The sequence below is a fragment of the Abramis brama genome (genome assembly GCF_963993115.1).
Source record: "Abramis brama genome assembly, chromosome: 25".
Lineage (NCBI taxonomy): Eukaryota > Metazoa > Chordata > Actinopteri > Cypriniformes > Leuciscidae > Abramis > Abramis brama.
Window position 1 is genome coordinate 25,106,882 of NC_139987.1, and position 22,184 is coordinate 25,129,065.

A 22,184-nucleotide genomic window follows, 5' to 3' on the forward strand; every position below is an offset into this window, starting at 1 on the left:
TTTGTTGCGTATTAATGTTATTTGCTTTCTGGGCAGTTTTGGGTTTGATGATGTCAGTGGAAGGAAATGAGAGATTATATTACAGGAGATCTGATCATATATGAAAATACAAATGGAAAGGAAATACATTCATTCGTTGTCATAAACATGAAGTGCATTAAAGGGATGGTTCGTAGTAAAATCAACCTAGGGTCCTTTGCACCATGACCTCGAGCCAAACACCCCCCAAGAAGCCTTTTTTCCCTTGGTTGAACATTATTAAAGTTAGAGGTTATTTAGAGATATCAGCCGAATGGCTTAGAGCAGGCGCTAATGGATCCAATAATGCATCTCGTAAATTACCCCACTAATAATGCCCAGAATGGTACCAAACTTATACAGTAGAACAAATAGGTTCTATACTCATAAAATGAGGCATTGGAAAGTATGTAAGTACATCAGGAGTTTATTTAAATAACACTTGCCTGACGGCTCATGCTACTGCTAACCCGGACGTCGAGGTCACTTCAGTGATTTAGGAAAAGCCTGTAAAAGTCCTGGCAGAAAGCGATGCATAAGGATGTAGTGTAACAACGCCCAGTTCCAGGAATGCACTAATATTTTGTTGTTAGTACCAGTTTGCAACAATTATTAGTTAACACTAAGTTAAAAATTATAATTCCTCGTTACACTACATCCTTATGCATCGCTTTCTGTCAGGACTTTTACGTGCTTTTCCCAGACCACTGAAGTGACCTCGACATCTGGGTTAGCGGTAGCATTAGGCTCGAGGTCATGGTACAAAGGACCCTAGATTGATTTTACTACGAAGCATCCCTTTAAACATTACATTAGATCAAGGTTCATGAAATCATTTTACATCAGATTACATGTATTTAGTTACTACCCAGCACTGATTGTAACACATCAAACAACTTGCTCTAATATGCAAATGTAACAACTTACCCATCCTGAGAACACAGTTCAGCCTTTCAGTACAGATTCACCTTCATATACACTGAAGAAAATTATATACGCAACACTTTTGTTTTTGCCCCCATTTTTCATGAGCTCAAAGATCTAAGACTTTTTCTTTGTACACAAAAGGCCTATTTCTCTCAAATATTGTTCACAAATCTGTCTAAATCTGTGTTAGTGAGCACTTCTCCTTTGCTGAGATGATCCATCCACCTCACAGGTGTGGCATATCAAGATGCTGATTAGACAGTGTGATTATTGCACAGGTGTGCCTTAGGCTGGCCACAATAAAAGGCCACTCTAAAATGTGCAGTTTTAACCTGCATTCCTGTTCAGTGTAGTTACTGTTAATAGAGAAAACAGGCATTTGTGTGATTTGACTTTTGTGACAACTAGCCCCGGTGTCCCCTACACAGCACAAAGAAAAGGGTTTGTCATCTTTTCTGAATCTGAAGTGCTGCACAGACCCACTGAAGGACTGTAAGGACTTTAACACCAGTGATGCTCTCTGCAGCCATGCGGTTTAAAAATAGCATGACACGAGTGAGCGGGAGATCCAGAGGAATATGACTTAATGCCACACGTTTGATCAAGAACGCTTTCAGAAGTCATGCCGTCTCAGGCGTCCGTATAAGCCCAGAACACAAACTACCACCCACCGATCAGGCCTGACTCCAGAGCTTATGATAATCTCAACTAGTGCTGAATTATGAATGCTACAGAAAAATAAGTTTTTGCTGCAGAAAAAAATGGTTTCAGGCCATTTCTTTTTAAGTCAGAAACGAATGGGGTTCATATGCAATAGAACAGGACATTTTCCACCTGCTGGACGATAAAACAGGTTAAACTTCCGCTGAGATCTGTGCAAGATGAATGCACACCTAGATGTATTGAGTTACAAACCAATTCTCTTCGTTAACTTCTACTGGCAGCGTCAATTGATATTTATTCGTTGCATAATTCATATGTGCTGCATAGCACAGGGAATTAAGCGAAAGAACAGATGGAAAATGTCTCGGTGAATCTTAAGTTTCTCCCCGTAATGATGTCAAAGCTGTTAGGATGCAGGGAAATATGTCACAGGAAAACAATGCATTCATATGGATAGAAGAATAAAAAGAGGAATGTGTCGTCTCATATGCATTTCGTTATGCATGTTTTGTTTCTAGCAAGGCTGCGCTTGTCTCGCTATTTATATATTATGCATGGCTTTCTTGACGCGTGTGCCCACCTTGTTAGATAATGTAGCTTTGAGTTAATCTGATGGCTGCTGATGTGTTTCTGATGTCTGGGCGTGCATTGTGCTTAGAAGATAGTCTGTCATCATGACATTTTTCCTTAATTGTTTTGCATTGTTAAACAGAATAATTCCCTGCGTTGTGGCCCTGCTGTCAGGTGTGTTTACCCGAGATAAAGGCTCGGATCAAAGCGAGATGTGCCGGGGCTGACGTGCTGACAGTATGTGGCTCCGGGAGTTTGCTCAGTACTTTCTTTGTAAGTTTGAATAAATAATGGGGGCAGATTGGATGTAGCCACTCATCAGATAGCAGCATTACTCACTGAGTCGCAGAGCTCTGGCAGCTTCAGACGCGCGGGGGTTTAGACGTATCCTCGTCTTCACAGACTGTGACATACAGTTAACGCTGGATCTGCTCCTCTTACTGTCCAACACCTCGGGGCTTTTATATGAGATCTCCATAATGCACTGTATCTCAAGAAAACAGCACGTGCTATTACTTTTTGGACATTACTGTGGTGGTAATACCATTGTATTTGTGAAGTGCCTTGGTGCATGATATAAACATCTAGTATATAAGTATGGTAAACGCTCAGTAACATGGTGTGCTGTAAACTGGGACACACTTCACTGAATTTGTCTTTCATGAACTTGCAAAAATCTGAATTATTCCCCTTAAATGCTTGAAATTAGTTGTTTAGACATATGAATTGTGCCAACATATGATTTCCTTTTTTTGTTTCTAAATATTAATATTTATTTTATGTATTAGTATTGTTGTTGTTGTTGATACATAGTATTATTCAACTGTTTTTGTTTTGTTTTAATGATTTTTACATTTATTTGTCTGTTTAGTTTTAAATTTTGTTTTTGTTTTAAATAGTAATACTTTTATGTATTATTATTATTAGTAATATTTATTTTATTTGTTGTTTTTATTTAAATTATTGTTTTATATTTATGTGTTGTTGTTTATTTTCATTATTCTATATTTATTCATATTCTATTTATTTTCTGTATTTTTTATCATTTTATATTATTATTGTAATTATTATTATATTTATCTATTTTTGATTTTATTATTTTATTTGCTTACATTTATTTGTCTGTTTTTATTTATAGTTTTTTTTTTTTTTTTTTTTTTTAAATGTTAATATTTATTTTGTTTTATTTATTTATTTTATTATCATTTTTTTTCCAAAAATATTTTATTATATTTATTGTATTCATTAGTTTTTATTTAAGTTATTTGTTTATATTTATTTGTTGTTTTTTTATTTTCATTATTCTGTATTTTTTCACATAATTTGATAATTTTTATTTCATTTTTTAAAATATCAATACATGTTTTATGCACTGTTATTATTGTTATTATTATTACTATTATTATTAATATTTTTTATGGATGTGTTGTAAAAAACTGCCAACAAGTGGCCTCCTTCAATACTGTGTACAAAGCATCCCATGTTGCACCTCACGCGCATGACATGAATGCTGAGAATGTATTAATCTGGTTTTATTTGCATTTAGAGTGCTGCTGATTGCATCAAGTGGCTTGTCAGAATCAATATGAAAAGATGGAGATGCCATCATTGAGGGAAGTCTCTGAAGAGCTCATCACTCGCTCTGTTTTGCCAATTATTGGACACAGAAACCTTTCTGAACACGTGCTATTGGCTGAAGCCATCTCCAACCTGTCCAATCAATGCACATGAGCTGTATAAAGACGCATTGCTAATCATTGTGTAGAACAATGAATGAATTGGCTCGCATGCACAGGGAAAACAGAGGCCAGTGCGAAAACAGATGCGCTCACACATGCACAATCTGTTTTATAAATGCACATTCACAACCCCTTGCTCACATTTTTAATGACAACATAAACATGTCAGCATGAACCAGCTTTTAACTCATTTTAATTGCATAATCATATGCATGTGTGAATACAACCGGATATTCAATGAGAAAAAAAAAACGTTTGGCAGAGAAGAATGTCTAACTTGCACTGTTGAGTTTGTCTTGATTTCATTTTAACTTCCTTGTTCATGAATTGATTTCCTTGTTTTCATCTCTTGAGTTCAACTCTTCTTTGACTGTGTGAAATGGTGTAATAGTCCCTCAGCAGCTGTTGCGAGAGAAACGAGGGGAACGTTCGGTTGTCACTGCGTCCTCGGATAAGTCTGAATATGTTAAAGTGATATTAAATGTTATGAGGAGGTTTTATCACATCGCGGGCCGCGTGTATGATGAATTATCATCATTAGCGCTGCTCTCCTGGTGTCATTTAGACTTCGAGGTGTTTCTGGAACTGGGAAGCAAATTGTAAACGCAGAGCGGAGATTAGCGTGGCCTTCATATCTGTCAGGATGTTACGGGTTCCTATCAATCAAAAACGTCTTGCTGGCATCCTCCGTTCATTTCCTTCTCCATAATAAACTTCAAGAGGTTCTCGGGAACAAGTCGATTCATTTGAGAACATCCGTTTCAATTCAATTTCATTGCTCAGTTGTTGCTCTTTCATAGTGCAGGTTTGTTTGTTTCATAGTTGGTATGTCAGATGTTTCTCCTAAAGGTCCTTACAGAGAGATAAAACTGAAATGAGAAAATGGACATGCAGTGATTATAGATATAAAATGAACATGGAGAGCAGCTCAGATCATTTGATGAGAGATGATTGAGTTTACATTGAGATTTCTGACTTTTGATTGCAGACATTTTGGGAAACTCTAGAAGAGACACATGTGAGTCTTTTCCCTCAGTCTAAACATTTGAGAAGCTGCAAAACCTTGTTCTCTGTTTAGGGGGTGTTCACACTTCAATACGATACACTGGTTTGACGGTTCGGTACGTTTTCGATACAGCAAAAAGAAAGTAATGCCAGAGAAATTTCCTTGATTTAAATTTTTTTAATTAAAACTAACATCATAAAGTATGATCATTTTTTACATACAAAGTTTAAGTTTTATAAGTTTTATAAGTTAAGTTTGATAAGTTTTTTAAAACAAAAACAGCTCCTTATAAAAAAAAAATGAAATGTAATATTGTAGTATATTGTATTTTATTTCAGATTAACATTTGAGGGCAGCAATTTTATTCATAATGTCGAAATAAAACCGACGTTACTCGAAAGCACAATGTTAGTTTCTTCCTGGTTTCCACGTCAGCGCTGTTTGATCCGTTAATAACGGAGAAATGTGAATGCTTCTCACTAGATCTCGCAGCGATGTTATTACTTCTGTGGCGAATTCAAATGCGTTCTTTACAGCATCTCTGTGTAGTAACAGTGTCGCTTGATCAAGATCGGCTCGCGCTGCATTGGTCTGATAACTGATAAATGGTCCGTGAAGCACAAAATAAGGAGTAGCGCAGTTTCGTTCCACTTTTTTGAACGAAATTTTGGTCGGCAGGAAAAATGGTCCAACGAACCGTTCGGTTTGTAATGCGTACCAAACCGAAAGCTCGTACCGAACGGTTCAATACGAATACGTGTATCGTTACACCCCTAGAAAACAGGACATGATTTCACAAGATGCGACTCTAAAAAGGACAGAATGCCCAACCATAGCTGTTTTTTCTCATCATAGTCGTGATGTTGTCCATCACACATCAGAACTGCTTCTCCTCAGTGTGTGTGTGTGTGTGTGTGATTCCTGACGCTGTTTTGACTCCTTTACACATTTTAAAGGCTCTTCACGAGTTCTCAGCTGGTCAGAATACCATCATATGTAGCTACACACACACACAAGAGCGCATTTATCCCTGAACACGGCACTGTTTTGGATGTTCAGTAAGTTCAGTCACGAAATATACATCATAAAAGCCGACTAATCAGGTTGTGAACAAATCCCTATGCCTTTAGGTTCGGTGTTAGAATGCCAGTGTGAATGCTAAGCGGACCAGGACTAAATGTGTTGTTTTTTGGTCCGGTCCAAACGAACCGAGCGAACCGAACAGCAAGTGTGAACACACCCTTAATCTAATTTCTGTGTAGAAGTAACCTATTACTTCATTTACCTTTTAAAACAGTTTTTTACAATTCATTCATTCCATTCATTCATACTTTTATTTCCCCTCTTTTTTATCTTCTCCAGTTTTTGCATCAAACGTACTTCACTGTAAAAAGTGAACAGTTGGATCAACTTAAAAAAATTACTTCAATTGGTAACACCTAAAGAAATTAAGTTTTCTCAACTTAAATTATCACGTTTTTCACGATAAAATGTGATAATTTAATTTCTTTAGGTGTTACCAATTGAAGTAATTTTTTTAAGTTGATCCAACTGTTCACTTTTTACAGTGTTGGAACAATGTACAATGTATTTTATATAACTAAAATTTAATCATTGTCGATTGCAGCTGGAATATGACAAACTAATGTGCTCAAAGGTAAAATTGTACTGTACTTTATGCAAGGTTGAGGTTAAAAAGAAAATATAACAATGTTTAAAAAGTGCTTTTATGTCAAAGACATTCACACATTGACAGTGTTACTGAAAGAAGTCTCTTCTGCTCACCAAGGCTGCATTTATTTGATCAAAAATACAGTAAAAACAGCAATATTGTGAAATATTATTACAATAACGGTTTTCTATGTGAATATATTGTAAAATGTAATTCATTCCTGTGATCAAAGCTGAATTTTCAGCATCTTTACTCCAGTCTTCAGTGTCACATGATCCTGCCACACAATCTTCTCCGCAATCAGCGACCGCAGAATCTATTGATCGGCGGCTGGAACTGCCCCCTGTTCTGTTTGCCTCACTGAATACACCCAAAAGAAGAGAAGAATAACCGTTTATGTGCAAGAAGAACGTGTTTTAGGAAAAAAATGACAAAATCACTACTGAGCCCAGAGCTTTCACTGTTTGAGAAACCGTACGGTCTCGATGCAAACAGTGTGACTGAGACTTATTGCAGCGGTCCAGCTCGGGCCTATTGACTGTTCCTGTGCTTTACACACTAGACAAACACACTATATAGAGCTTCAGAAGCTGATTATACAAACCAGGAGAAGAACAATTATGTTCCGACGTATATTATTCAGTACGCGCTCTGGGAATAACTATCACCATAAAAGTAATAGGGAGTGTTATTGTATTCTAGTGGGAATGCAAACAAGACTACGGTTACGTGCGGTTTGTTATATAAAACTAGAGGAATAATGTACAAAATATCCACACACACACACACACTTTCTCTTTAAATAAGTAAAGAAATATGGCTTTAACAGGCTCAGACTCTCACATATATATAAATAATGCGCTTTGGAAAAAAAGAAGCTTAGTTTTATATAAATTAGGTTGCCTGACCGAGTGTTTCATATGGAGGAAAATGGGTCAGCTTTGTGGAAAGGACCTTTTTTCTGTAGGTAAGAGCATTTTAAACAGTCTTAAATTTCTCATGAACTTGAATAATAACCGTATAGCTGGATGGGCTTGGAAAAACATCTTCTAGTGCCCCAATTTCAGAGCGCTAATGTGAGGAGGTAAATTTGCAGTGTTTCTGGGAAATGTCAGCGAATGTGAGCGTCCTGATATTTACAAACGGTCTCGCTGTCGTTAAAGTCAACATGAAATCAAAATTGACTCTATTTACTTATTTAATGCATGTTCCGGGTCTTGTTTTGACTGGTATATGTAATTGCATGTTATTTAAAAATAGACTTTTATCAAAATCTCTGATACAACTTTCCTCAACTTTACTGATCTCACCATCCAACCCATTCCAAAAGTACTGCCTTTATTTTATTTTTCTTGTATAATATAATGTTTTACCCAGAAGTATGACACATTATGGAAGTAAATGGGTTGCTTCATGTTTACTTTTAAACAAATGATTTTAAGCATCAAGTATTACATAAAGCATAAAGTCATTTTATTTTATTTTTTTTACTTTTATTTCCCCAGGTTTCATCTTCTTTTCCCTGTTTTTTTGTTTGTTTGTTTTTTTGCATCACTTGGATAACTACAATTATTGTATAATGTATTTTCTATTGGTAAAATTGAAACTGTCAATGCAGCTGAATATGAAAAACTAATGTTCTGAAACGTTAATTTGTACTGTACTGTATGCAGTGTTGAGGTTAAGAAGAAAATGTAACAATGTTTACAAAGTGCTTTTACTGTATACGTCAAAGAAGACATTCAGGAACATACAGATTTTTGTAAAAGTGTCACACTCTCACTTAGTTTGGACTCTGTTTTCAGTTTGCACCTCTTCCACTGTTGATTAGTTGTCATTTAGTTCAGGTGTGTGTTGTTAATTATCCTCATTTGCTTGTATACTTAAGTCCTCTGTTTATTCATTTGCTGTTGGGTCTCGTCTGTGATGTAAGCGTTCTCTTTGTGTGATTTATCTTCATGTAGATTTATTAAAGATAATCTTTGCCTTCATCATTGGTTCTTCAACACAGCGTTGTGACAAAAAAAAGATGTTTTAACGTTTTAAAAAAAAGTCTCTTCTACTGGCCAAGGCTTTTATTTGATCAAAAATTCTGTAAAAATATTACAATTTAAAATAACAGTTTTCTATGTGACTATATTGTAAACTGTAATTTATTCCTGTGATCAAAGCTGAATTTTCAGCATCATTACTCCAGTCTTCAGTGTCACATGATCCTTCAGAAATCACTCTAATATGATGATTTGCTGCTCAAGAAACATTTCTGGTTATTATCAATGTTAAAAACAGTTGTGCTGCTTCATATTTTTATGGAAACCATGATACTTTTTTTTTTTTTTTTTTTTCAGGATTCTTATGAATAGAAAGTTGTTGTTTTGAAAACAAGCATTTCATTGAAACATAATTCTTTTGTAACAATATAAATGTCTTTACTGTCAATTTAATGCATAGCCTACTTGCTATGTATTAATTAAGTATTAATTTCCTGACCCCAAGCTTTTGAGCAGTATATATGTGAACTCTGTCTGTCGATGTGTGTCTGTAGAGAGCTGTGATTCTCCGCTGGTGTCCGGTCTGCCTCAGTCGGTCTTCACAAGTTCATCGGAGCTGTCGAGCAGTCATGGGCCGGGCTTCGCCAAACTCAACCGCAGAGATGGTAATTCAACACCTTTACTCATTATTCACCGCTAAAGAGACACTTCTGCTTCTGCATTTGCACCTTTGTTTGATGTGTTATGATTAAACTCGGTTTTGTGAAACTCGCCACCATAGTGTGAGGCAGCTGTTGATGGTTGCCAGGGTGTTGCTATGTGGATGTTTGGGAGTTTTGATTGTTTTTTAACTTGCTGCGATGTGGTTGCTAAAGTATCCACCTTTTCCTCCTTTTTCCTGATGACCCTACTGTACTTCCGGTTTAGGGAACTTCCACTCAAAAAGACTCAAATGAATCATTTTAAATGATAAAGTTGAGCTACAGATAATCAGATCAGTTATCAATTTTCCTTCATGTTTTATTTTCAGACATCAGAAGAATAACATAACGCTTGCTATTTTAATGTGACGTGGTCTCATAAGAATATCTATGACGAGTTTTTTTTTTGCATTCTTTTCCTCCTGATTATTTTCTTTGTATTCGACTGTAACAGTATGAAAGACAAACATATATTATACTGCGCATTCGTGGTCTGCTCTCCCGATTTCATTTACAATGTATCCCATGAATAATTCACTGGATTGCACTGAGAATCTCTTTTTTTCTCTCCCGAAAACCTCACCTTCCAGGTTTGTTTTCACACAGATGCTTTAAAATGTAATCGTCTTTTCACTTCTAATCCCTATCAACAGTGCGAATATTTGCTAAATACAATGTGTTAGTCAAAGTGATGGAAAGCACTTTGAAATATTACCACTTAATGCTAAAGTTAATGAACATTAAGGCAACGTATGTTACATAATATAGACAAATATTACTCCAGTGATATTTAACCTGTCTGTAATATTGAGCTTTTAGGGCCATTCGTGGTTTATTGAAAGTATTTTGGTGATGCTTTTACACGGTTTAGTTTTCTTTTAATGTTCGATGGTTGAAGGGTGAGTAGAATAATGCCACTTGATTGTACACAGTTTTTTTGAAAGTGTTATTGCGTTCATTATTGCCTTTCACTGATTGTTTAGTTTACCAGAAGTTACTCCCATAATTCATGGGACGTAGGATAGAATTAAGATTGGTAGTTTCTGTTACACGGGTCCTGGTCTCAAGATGTGACTTGTTTATCAGCTTCAATTTAAATCTGTGGGATTAAATAAATAAAAAAATAAATAATCTGTTTTAAGGGTTTTGAAAAATGTTTGCAGTGCATCTCACTGGCACTTTATATTCTAATTTATATGATCTGGATATCCAGTCATGTTCACACTGTGCCAGGCTGATCTAATGATCACTTCTGAGGAAAAACTAATCATTTGGTTTATCATGTAAGTGGCGTTGAAAGAGGCTCAGTTTTGTTTGTGGAAAAAACTTGCACAAAAATGTATTTAAAATACATTTATTTCAAACTAAGTATACTACAAATCCTTTAACATATTTACTGACATATCACTTGAGACTTACTGATATAAATATTATAATTCAACTTTATTTGGAGTACTTCCTTATTGCACAATGCACATTTCTTAATATTAAGCCTAAGATGTTTTTGAATATCATTATTAATAAAGATAGTATGATCTCTGTATAATAGCAATCTTTAAACGCAAGATATTTAAAGCGTACCTAAAGTATATTTGCAGTAATTCCTCTTTAGCACAATCAAATATACTTCAGTATATCTTTAGTTGGACCTCAGCACTATTTCCGGATAACTAAAGCACATTAAGCACAAAATTAGTTGTTCTAATTTAGTAGATTTTAAGTATACCAATTTAGTATACCGAAAGTACAATTGCCGGGTATTTATGTTAAGTACATAAATATGTAAATGTATTTGTAGTATACTTAGCATAAAATAAATGTTTCTCAAATACATTTTAGTATATTTATATTTCACTAGGGCAGAACTTTATATTCTGCTTTGCTTTTGAGTTACATTTATAAAACAATTACTTTTAGACAGAAATGCTCATCACACAGTTATGTTATGTTATGTTATGTTATGTTATGTTATGTTATGTTATGTTATGTTATGTTATGTTATGTTATGTTATGTTATGTTATGTTATGTTATGTTATGTTATGTTAGATCCATAAAATATATTATTTGTTGATAAACTGAACTTTCAAAATCAGATGCAACTTGAAGGTTATTCTGGCCAAAAACTGTCCATTTAAGCATGCAAATCCTCGTGGGTCTATGAGCATCTGGCGTCATTTATGGGACCTCATCAGGTTCAGTAAGATTCAGCGGTTTATCGCATTAGTTGCGCTTGAATTGTGGCATTCGGTGTGTGAGTGAATGCAACCGACAAGTGACCACATTACAGATGAATTCAAAGAACAGCCCGCTTGCCATTTCAAGAGGTAATAGCTAGACTTAAAGAATCATTTTAGCCTACAGGTTTCTGCAGCGCTGCGTTAAGTGCAAATATGCTTTCCTCAGAAGCTCAGAACATTAATGACTGTAGTAGGAGGGAGAGTAATTGTTGTTCCTCATGGAAAATAGCCTTCAAAGGTGCACGCTTTGATTTTATACACACACACACACAAACAAACACACCAGTGTAGGAGGCTCTGAGAGCAGCACCCTTCAAAGCCTGCAGGATCCGGTCTGATGTTTCTGAGGCCGTAGAGAGAAGCGTCACCTCATCCGCTCACCTGCATCAAACTCAACAAGCTCAGAATAAAACCAACTGAAGATGCGGGATCCGTGGGCTGTGTGAGAGAGATGGGCTTCTGGTTTGGAGGGCTTTTTTAATGTCTTTGATTCTTAATCAGCTTATTTCTATTTTTTTAATCAGTTTTGGGGTTTTTTCCCTGATTCATTTTAAGGCTGGATGATATATTATCTTATTTTAGGATGGGAGAAATTGCATTTAAAAATGCCCCCCACTTCCCTCTCAAATTGAGCTGAGAAAATGAAGCTGAGATGTTTGTAATAAGAATTTCAGTCTGTCTCTACTTTTCTGTCTTCATTTTCCTTTTACATGTATGTATTTGGAATCAAACCCATGACCTTGGCATAGCTAACACTGTTTAATATTGTTTTCGGTCATTTTAAACCTAACTAACTTTAATTTCATTTGTATAGCGCTTTTCACAATCTATGTCATTTCAAATCAGATTTTACAGAAAACTATACATCAAGCACACTTCACACAAGCCAGTCATTTAACAAATTTGCTTTAAACTGATGGTTTAGTCAAAAATTTAAGTTGTGTGATCATCTACTCACCCTTAAAGGGTAACTCTCGCCAAAATGCAATCTAGGGTCTTTTTGTTAATCTACCCGAGGCAAACTTTGACGTAAAAGCATTATTAGAATGGAAACAACACTTTTAAGATTGACCGTATTTTCGTTTTCGGTCAAATTGCCTTTTGAATGGGAGTGCATGGGGTACTTCTATGATAGCATCAAAATCGCTATTTTTAAAACACTAAGAAGGCTCGACACAACATGAAACTGTGCTCGAAGTATCACCAGGGGCTCTACACATGAACTCCAGCATTGAGAACATTGTTTGTGTACACAGTTTACTAAAAAGAAAGATTTTGAACGACTCACTGAAGCTGTTGTTGTTTCCGGCCGCCGGCATTTTGACAGTCAAAAATAGTCGATCTCCGAACGCAACGTAACAGGGAGGAGAGGAAAGATGGAAAGCTCCTAAAGCTTAGTTCCATATAAATTCACGGATAATTTGTTGTTTTGTCGTTAGTGAAAATCAATATTGACCTTGTATTTGAAAAAGGATGCTCATATAAAAAGCAATACTAAAATTCAGAGTCAGTTTATTCGCATTCGGAGATCGACTATTTTTGACTGTCAAAATGCCGGTGGACACAGAGACAGTGAGTCGTTCAAAATCTTTTTTTTTTGTAAACTCTTATGTACACAAACAATGTAGTCAATGCTGGAGCTCATGTGTAGAGCCTCTGGTGATACTTCGAGCAAAGTTTCATGTTGTGTCGAGCCTTCTTAGGGTTTTAAAAATAGCGATTTCGATGCTATCATAGAAGTGCCCCATGCACTCCCATTCAAAAGGCAATTTGACCGAAAACGAAAATACGGTTAAAATACGGTTAAACTTAAAAGTGGCGTTTCCATTCTAATTATGCTTTTACACGAAAGTTTGCCTCGGGTAGATTAACAAAAAGAGCCTAGGTTGCATTTTGGCGAGAGTTACCCTTTAAAGAAGAACAATATTAGACCTTAGATATTTCTCAACATATCACATTTTGTGTTCCACACAAGAAAGGCGGTCAATTAGGTTTGGAATGACACGAGAGTGAGTAAATGATGGCAGAATGTTTATTCTGGGATGAAAAATCCCTTGCAAACATTTGTGAGATGTTTGGCTTGCACCTTTCTTTAAAAATAAATGGGCTTTTCTGTACGTGTGGTTTGAGATTGCAAACACTTTCGTCTTCACTGTAAGTGCCTGTTGACCTGATCCAGGCATCAGCCCGGAGGAATCTCAAACTATTTGTTATTTTCCACATGCTTCCAAAACTTTTACGTGCCCCCCAGTTTGACCTTTAGTCCGAGTCCTGTATGGTGCTGGTTTAAGATTTGTATTGATTTTCTGAAATCTCACTTGCTTCTGATGGAGCCACTAATATCTTGGCATTTAATTTAGCCTGAAGTACTTACAGAAGAAGACAAACATCAAGTGTCTAGACAATGAAGTCGACAGGCCGTGCGTGGAGTGATGGCTGATGGGATGTCTGGGGACCAGAGATGGGAGTCGCATTGATGGGAATTTAGCAATTCTGGGACTGATTCCTCATATCGATTTTCCGACACTATTCTTTTAACATTTTCAGAGAATAAAAAATTGTAAATAAGAAACACATTTATGATTGCATTCACTGCAGATGATGAGATCATTTCAGGTCTCACAGAACATATATAAATGGAATGATTTCATTGAATATACAATTCTGGATGTCTAGCTTAGTTGGTACAAAATGCCTCACATTTGGATCGTCTTTCACATTCTTGATGCCACAAACCTGTAAACTAATTATTCTTCTGAATCACTTGTATTAACCTGGTACCTTAATATAATCTGGTACCTGGTACCTTAAAACATAATTGCAAGACAAGTTTACACAGACATTATAACATTGCACAGAGGTGACATAAATCCAGTTGATCTTTACTTCATTTATATTGTGTATGCATGTATGTATCTGTATATATACAGTACTGTGCAAAAGTCTTAGGCACGTTAGTATTATCACCCCAAAGAAATGGTTTTAAACCAGTTATTTATATATTTTGCTGTAGTGTTTCAGTAGGAAATATCAGATTACATTTCCAAACATTCATTTTGCCATAACTGTAATAATCCAGTGAGATTTGTGTATGCACAAGGAGTCTGACAGCAGCCGGCATGATCTGATCTCACTATCATCGAGTCCGTCTGTGATTACATGAAGAAACAGAAGAAACTGAGACAGACTAAATCCAGAAGAACTGCGGGAACGTCTCTGAAGAAACATTCCTGCAAAGATGCCTGAAAAACTATGAGCAAGTGTACCTGGACAAAAGCTGTTTTCCAGATTTAGTTTAGTGATTTAGTTAATAGAAGTTAATTGATAAATAAAATATATTTATGACATTATTTTTTGAAAGCATCCTCACTATACAGCATTTTTATACAAGTGCCTTAAACTTTTCACTGTATTGCAGGCAGGTTTCTTCAAGCGTCTTGGAAACATTGTATTTGTAGATATTTGTGCTTTGGCATGCAATTTGTTTATTCATTTTATCAATTCAGTTCAAGGTTGAAATCAAGCTTCCTTGTGCTGTGTATAAACTCATGCGCAACAAAATTACCCCATTGTAAAAGCACAAATACATAGAGAGAGTGAGCATTCATTTAGAAGAGATAAATGTAATAAAAAAAAGCCCTTCCCCCTTTAAATAAAAAAAAAATCCCCCCTATAAGGAGGTGTGTATTTTATGTAATTGATTATATATAATTAATTTCATAAAAGAAATGAACAACCCATGAGAATATGCACTAATTTAAGTCTCAATGAATAAAACAGTATTAGTTATTGATTCATTTTGAATTTGGGCATTCAGTAAGTGGTTCAGTAAGTGAGTCAGATTAATTCAGTTTCGGCTCCAAATGATTCAAATGATGTGTTTCTGATTCAGTTCAAAGCGGCTAATAAGAGTCGTTTGGGAATCGTGTTTTGGGAATCACATTGGTTGTGCTGTGTGTTTTTGAGGATTTTAGTGCTTTGTTCTATTCTGTACAGTGGCAGAATTACTCACAGCGTTTGTGTTCAGACATGAATAATTCCTCAAATCATGTGCATTGGTGAGGAGAAGTGTGCTAAGTGATCAGATGCACCATTTTCAGAACCGGACCAGAAATCAGAAGATCACAGAGACACAGTATAAGACTTATCATATTATATACACAGAAGTTTCAGGCTTTCTATTTAATGAGTCTCTTGATGGCTTCTAAACATTTTAAGCCCCTAAACGGCTGCATTCTAGTTCAAACAACATTATTAGACCAATAATGAATTTGTGAGGTGTCCGTTTGTGGTATTTTTCCCATTAGAATGCTTTCAATCGCAGGCCGGATTACATGCTGTATTTCATTGCACAAACCTGCCGGGATAGCGGAGCAAAGCTCTTATCTTGGGATAAATAAGCAAAGCGTTCTCATTTCATACGGCAGCTTGTGCTAATTCCCCGACCGCCGCCGGCTCTCGCTGTGAAGAGCGCTGGATTTCTCAGAAGCGTTCCACTGTGTTTGTATCATTACGGGCACCATTAGCTGTCGTTTAAATCGTCAGCTGTTAGTCTATCAGCAGGTGTAATTGTTCCTCGCCAAGTTGCAGATATGAATACTGCACGGAGGGTTTAATTAGAATGCAAATGTGATTGTGTATCTCATGATAGCCGCTACCAGCTTTAGATTTTATCCCCAGGATGTAACAGCCATACTTACAAGGCCATTATATATTGAAGCAAAAGAACTATATAACACAGCCAGTAATCTAAAAGCCAGACGTCCTCTTTAACGTTATGTGTTCATAAAGAAAATTGAGTGTATTTCATTTTGCATTGTGTGAAAACAGCTATTTGTGTGAATTTTTTAGTGCGTGGCCAAATGATAATACCTATAATTTACTCTTTCACATGTTTCGCTTTCAACATGCGGATTAAACAGTCTGGCATTCAGATCTACAATCAATGTGAAAAAGAAAATTAGATCCGTGTGAAATTCTAATTATAATCCTTTCAGATAAACTCACTAGGTACAATTAATCAGAAAGAAGCTATTTAAATTTGTATCCTCGTTACCTTGGTCTTTTTCACTCGAGTCGAAAAAAATCAAGCAGGTGGCAGCGTTCCAGGTCCATTTGTGTTGTATTAGCTTCATCAAAAGCACTTCAATCACGCCTGCTAATGTTTTAAAAGTTGCTTCTACTTTCATTAGACATTTCTGCTGATCCCGTCCCGCTCCAAACTAGCTTTTGTCCCTTGGCACTTGCAGGTGGAAACGCGGTAAATAATAGATGAGATTCTGGCCGGTTCATCAGACAGATGTCTGCTCTTCATCGAAGCGTTGTTTGCTTCGCTGAACTTACTTCAACTTTCTTAAAGGGCCCCTATTATGGATTTTTGGAAAATGACCTTTCATGTAGTGTGTAACATAGCTCTAAGTGAATGAAAACATCCTGCAGAGTTTTAAATCTGAAAATGCACCATATATAAAGTTATTGTCTTTCAAAAGTAAGAGTCGACTCTGAGTCAATGAAATGAATCGTTTTTCAAAAGCTGTTTCGTTGTGACGTTATAAAGACGAAACATTAGCATATTCCCCGCCCACTTATTGCGCACGCAGACACCAGGGAAAACTTGAACCTCAAACCAGCAGCTAATTCCTGTGGGTACTGGACAGTATCATGTCGAGAAGACGCTGTGCTCTATAATGTGAAGGTAAAGCCAGTTTTTTTTCACTGCCCAAGGACGAGCATGTGAAGAATCAGTGGTTAAAGTTAATCTTTACCACGATATCACAGCAGTATAATCCTAAACTTTTGCTCTGTTCCCTTTATTTCACTGAAGACTTCTTCTCAAATCTCGGAGTTCAATGCAGGATTCACAAACCGCTTGCTCTTGAAAGATGGAGTTCAGAATACTAGTTTTGAGTTTTATATCATGTAGGTCTCCTGCTAACTAGCTAACTCACGATATCACTGTCTTCTGCTAATCAGTTTGTGGGCCACTATTACCTATAACAGATTGTCTGTCGTTCTCACTACTTTGAGGAAAGATTAAGCATGGAGCAAGATTTGTTTTACCAACGTTTATGTTACATCAGTAATTCACATCAGTCATTCACGCTAGAGCTCGGCTAACGTATACATTGCATACATGCACTGTTATTGATACAGTTTCCACGTGTTCACCACAATGTATTACAAAAATACTATGTAAATAAATTATTACAAGTAAAATAATCGGTTTGTTGATGGACATGCACTTGTTAATGCGGATGGTGAGGAATTACAGTTGCAACATCTCATAATGCACATCAAACTGAGTAGTGTATCACTGAGAAACACTGAGTCCTGCTCGAGCCGTCCTTGCGATGGAGGTTCGGGTTGAACAGTTCTTCCAGTGTTTCATCATTGGACTCGTGCTCGCATTGATATGGTAAAATCGACGTCATTGTTCATTACCGTGTTTAGTTTACGGTGTAGGAAGCCTCAGGACACGCTGAGCTGATGTTGTTATGGCAATGGGCGTTTTTGTTTTGTTAAACCAATCACAACAGACTGAGCTGTCTGGCCAATCAGAGAGTAGCTCGCGGAAAGGCGGGATTTAGAGAGATTGATTCATCTGACGAGTCGTTTGAGAATCATTGTAAAATGTGGTGATGTGCAAATGCAAATTAAGAGGAAATTAAGCATTTTTTTTAACCTTTGATGCATGTAAACTGTTGTAGGAGACTCCACATCCACAACAACATTAGGAAACTTTAAAATCGCATAATAGGGGCCCTTTAAATCCTGCTTGTCGGTAATGCAGTTCTTCCATTTTCCATTCAGTGGTTGTGACGTATGAATCATACATTTACTGCACCACAGGAAATAAACATTTGGGTGAATGTAATTACTGTAATGCAAAATGTTCTCCTAGCCATTACTGTAATGTCAAATATTAATATAAATTCTATCTGAATATATTTATATTTTAAAATCCAGTCTTCAGTGTCTCATGATCCTTCAGAAATCATTCTAATATGCCGATTTGCTGCTCAAGAAATGTTTCTTCTTATCAATGTTGTTGTGCTGCTGCTTAGTATTTTTTTTTGTGGAAACGTTGACACATTTTTTTCTTTAAATGGAAAGTTCAGAAGAACAGCATTTAGTTGAAATAGAATCTTTTGCAACATTATAAATGTCTTTACTGTCACCTTTGATCAATTTAATGCATCCTTGCTGAATAAAAGTATTATTTTCCTAAGTAATCCATTTCTTAAAAAAACCTTACTCTCTCCAAACTTTCGAATCATAGTATATTTTATATATATTTCATATTTCAATGGGATTCTGGAATAAAATGAGATTTTTCCAAATGATGAGTCCCAATCCAAATAGTTTGACGCAGGTCACTGATTAGCTTATAAAAAGCCATTGAAGTCACTATTTAGTCTGTTTTTTACAGATGAAATGTCACTGGTGGTTTCTGGTGTTGGTCCAGGTGTTATAATATGATGAAAGGGTCATTTAAATGAGTGTCAGACCAGCGGTCGGCTGCCCTCATCAACGACCCCTGATTAACCTTCATCACTTTCTTCATTTAGAGGAACGATTTTGTCCGTTCCGGTCAGAAAAAGTGCAGTGAACGTCCGACTTTTGCTTCATTCAACGTGACAGCCGAGCAGAGACTGGGCTTATTCTGAATTAGACTATTATTCTTTAATGAGGGCCATATAAGAGGCCATTAAGATGGGTAATTCAGTGTTAATGGAAACACAATGGGGGAAAAACTGGTGTGGAATTGACAACAGTGGCAATCCCAGGAAAAAGTTGGATTGAATTGGATTTACTCGATGATGCATTCTGTGTTTAGGGGTTTCATTTAAAAATATATAGTTTTTATGTGTATATATCAGTGTTATTTTACTATTATTAATACACTATTATAATTTTTGTTTATATTTTAAATCATATTTTATTTTTCTATTTTCTATTTTCATTTTAATTTTAGTATACAAATAATTTTGTGGTTTTGTCTTTTTTTTAATGTCTGCTTTTTAATTATGTTTTAGTTTTTAGTTTTAGTTGTAATTATTGTAGTAATTCAACTTTAATTAGAAGAAAATTAGAATTGTTGTCTTAAAGATATCAGTTTTTTAAAAATATTTTATTTCAGTTCTATTAGAAGTAATAAAAATGTTTTTTTTTATGGCTTAATTTTAGTTCATTGTAATAACCCTTGTATAAATTCTTAAAAGTGTTAAATTATGAATAAAATAATAATAATATATATATATATATATATATATTAGGGGTGGAGCCGAACCCGAATACGGTATTCGGAAAGGCACAAATAGTGTGTTTTTTACGAATACTTATTTCGAACAAATACTTTAAAAATATTTGTATTCGGGAACAAGAAAAACTTTATATCAAAAAGCTGCGTTTCCTCATGAGACATGGCGACCGGCGGTGCTGCTGATGTGGTGGCTGTCCACTTGTTGATAAGATAGGAGGAAAGAGCCACATATGGAAATATTTCGCTCACATAGCGCGTTTTTTGCGCGTGCAGATTTCAAATGTAGGCGCGCGGCAAGCGAGCAGAGCGCTCGTTTTTCCAGGCGCGCCTATGTTCACGGTTGCATAGCAACGACAAACGCCACGAGAGAACAAGCGCTTGTGGAAAGGAGAAAAGCGGTGCGAACTGCGCTCTCCGTGATGACGAGGAAGTATCAGCAAAGAATTAATTGATTTCTAGCCCTTGCATTAGCTTTAGATATATTTATGGAGATGAGAAATGAAATAAAAAGCCGTCATTATGTCATTAATATCAGTCCGTCAGAAAAGCAGTTCTAGGCTTATTATTGGCTGGATAACTCTTAGCAGGTTTAAAAAGCCATTTTAAAATTAAATATGAATGCAGTTTTGAAAAAAAATATTTTACACATTGCATATCTATATTTATTATAATAGATATAATTAAAGAATACTTACACTATAATGTAAATTAGAAGTGTAACGCAAAAAAACTGGATTTTTACACCTATTTTGAATTTTACTCGAATACAAATACAAATACAAATACTTTTCCCCCCTCAACAAATACAAATACAGATACAAATACCGGCTGCTTTGCACACCCCTAATATATATATATATATATATATATATATATATATATATATATATATATATATATTAATATTATGTATTATATGCAAATAAATAAATAAATATATAGTTTAGTCATGAAACTCGAGAGGGCACAGGCTGTTGGTCCTCTATATGAAATCTGCAATCAATCACATCATTACCGCATGGCGCAATCTGATTGGCCTCTGATCCTGCAGCCAATGAGATTGCTTGCTCAGCATTTAAATAGTCTGGTTTATTGTTTGTTGTAGTTTGCTGGTCCTCTGAAACCCTCCACCTTCCTAGATCTGCTGAGGGATTTATATATCTATTTATGCAGCAGCATCATATCTTACATGCTCGCAGCAGCAGTTATTTTATTTTTATATTATATCTATTTTTATTAATCTGAATGCAATTAAATCTTTTTAGACATTTCAGTTCATTCCCACCTTCCCATTTTCTTTCTGGAAATCAGCCTGCTTCACTAAACTTCACAGAATGCAAGTGTCATTTCAGGTTGAACCTCCAATATAACTTAAACACATAAACCTCTCTTTGTATTTTCCCGAGATGTGCAAGCATTTTTCCAGCTAAGCCTGATTCCTGAATGCTCTTCTCCGCCAGCGCTGAGACAACAGGAGCTCGGGCTTTAGAAACCTTTTAGAGAAACACTCTGCAATCGATCATACATACTGCTCTCCCTTTCCCATAATATTAAAGGACAAAGCTACTTTCTGGATGCTGGTTTGAATTCTAAACACACACTTTGTGTCAGTATAAACGTTCTTCCGGCTGTCCGTCCCTCCGTTTGGCTCTCAGTAATGAGCCGAGGTCAAGCATCTGCACTTCTCATTTCAGTGGCCATGTCAATGTCTTCTGACACACGTATTCAGCTCTGCCCTAAATACTAAAATAGGCTAGTTATGCTACTCTGAGGCTAACTGGCTGTTATATAAACTCTAAACTCAGGTTTCGTTTCGTTTCGTTTTAGTGAACACAGTGAGCATGACAATATCACCCATGATTCAACAGGACGCCACAACAAGTCTAACCAAACCTCGATCTGCCAGTTAATCTACAAATAAAGAGAACATGAATCTCATGAACATGAATATTCTCTCATGACCCGATAAACCGAACTGCGTTCTATTTATATATTGAAAATGTACATAATACATATATAGTTATGCCTATAAATAGTATGCCTATTATTTAATAATTATTTTGTAATTAATTATCTGGGTAGGGTTGCACCATTGCAATATGTGTAAGTTATTTCTTAAATTGGAACGTAAAGGCCACACTAGAGGCTTAGTACTGTAACTACTAGCTAGTTTGTAACTAACTCTGTACTTTGTTCCGTTGCACCATTTGTTCGTAAGGCAGAACGTTGCTAGCAGGTCGTAAGCTCTCCGTAAAGTAATGCGTAGTCACATAATATGACGTTTAGCCTCGATGATCCAATAGCAGCCTTCAAATATGTGAGCAGAAGTTGTGTTGAAATGCCGTGAATTTCAGGCTATCCTTCATTCTAACTTTTTTTGCCTCACGTTACTAGTT

The 22,184-nt window shown here is 35.9% G+C and overlaps 1 protein-coding gene across 1 annotated transcript in view; it reads left to right on the top strand.

Moving 5' to 3' along the window:
* cntnap3 (contactin associated protein family member 3) overlaps positions 1–22,184 on the top strand; it is a 127,352-nt gene that overhangs the window by 18,228 nt on the left and 86,940 nt on the right. Inside the window, exon 2 of the mRNA XM_084105379.1 lies at positions 9,141–9,251. Coding sequence (XP_083961505.1) covers positions 9,141–9,251 — 111 coding nt within the window. The remainder of the gene's footprint in view (positions 1–9,140; positions 9,252–22,184) is intronic.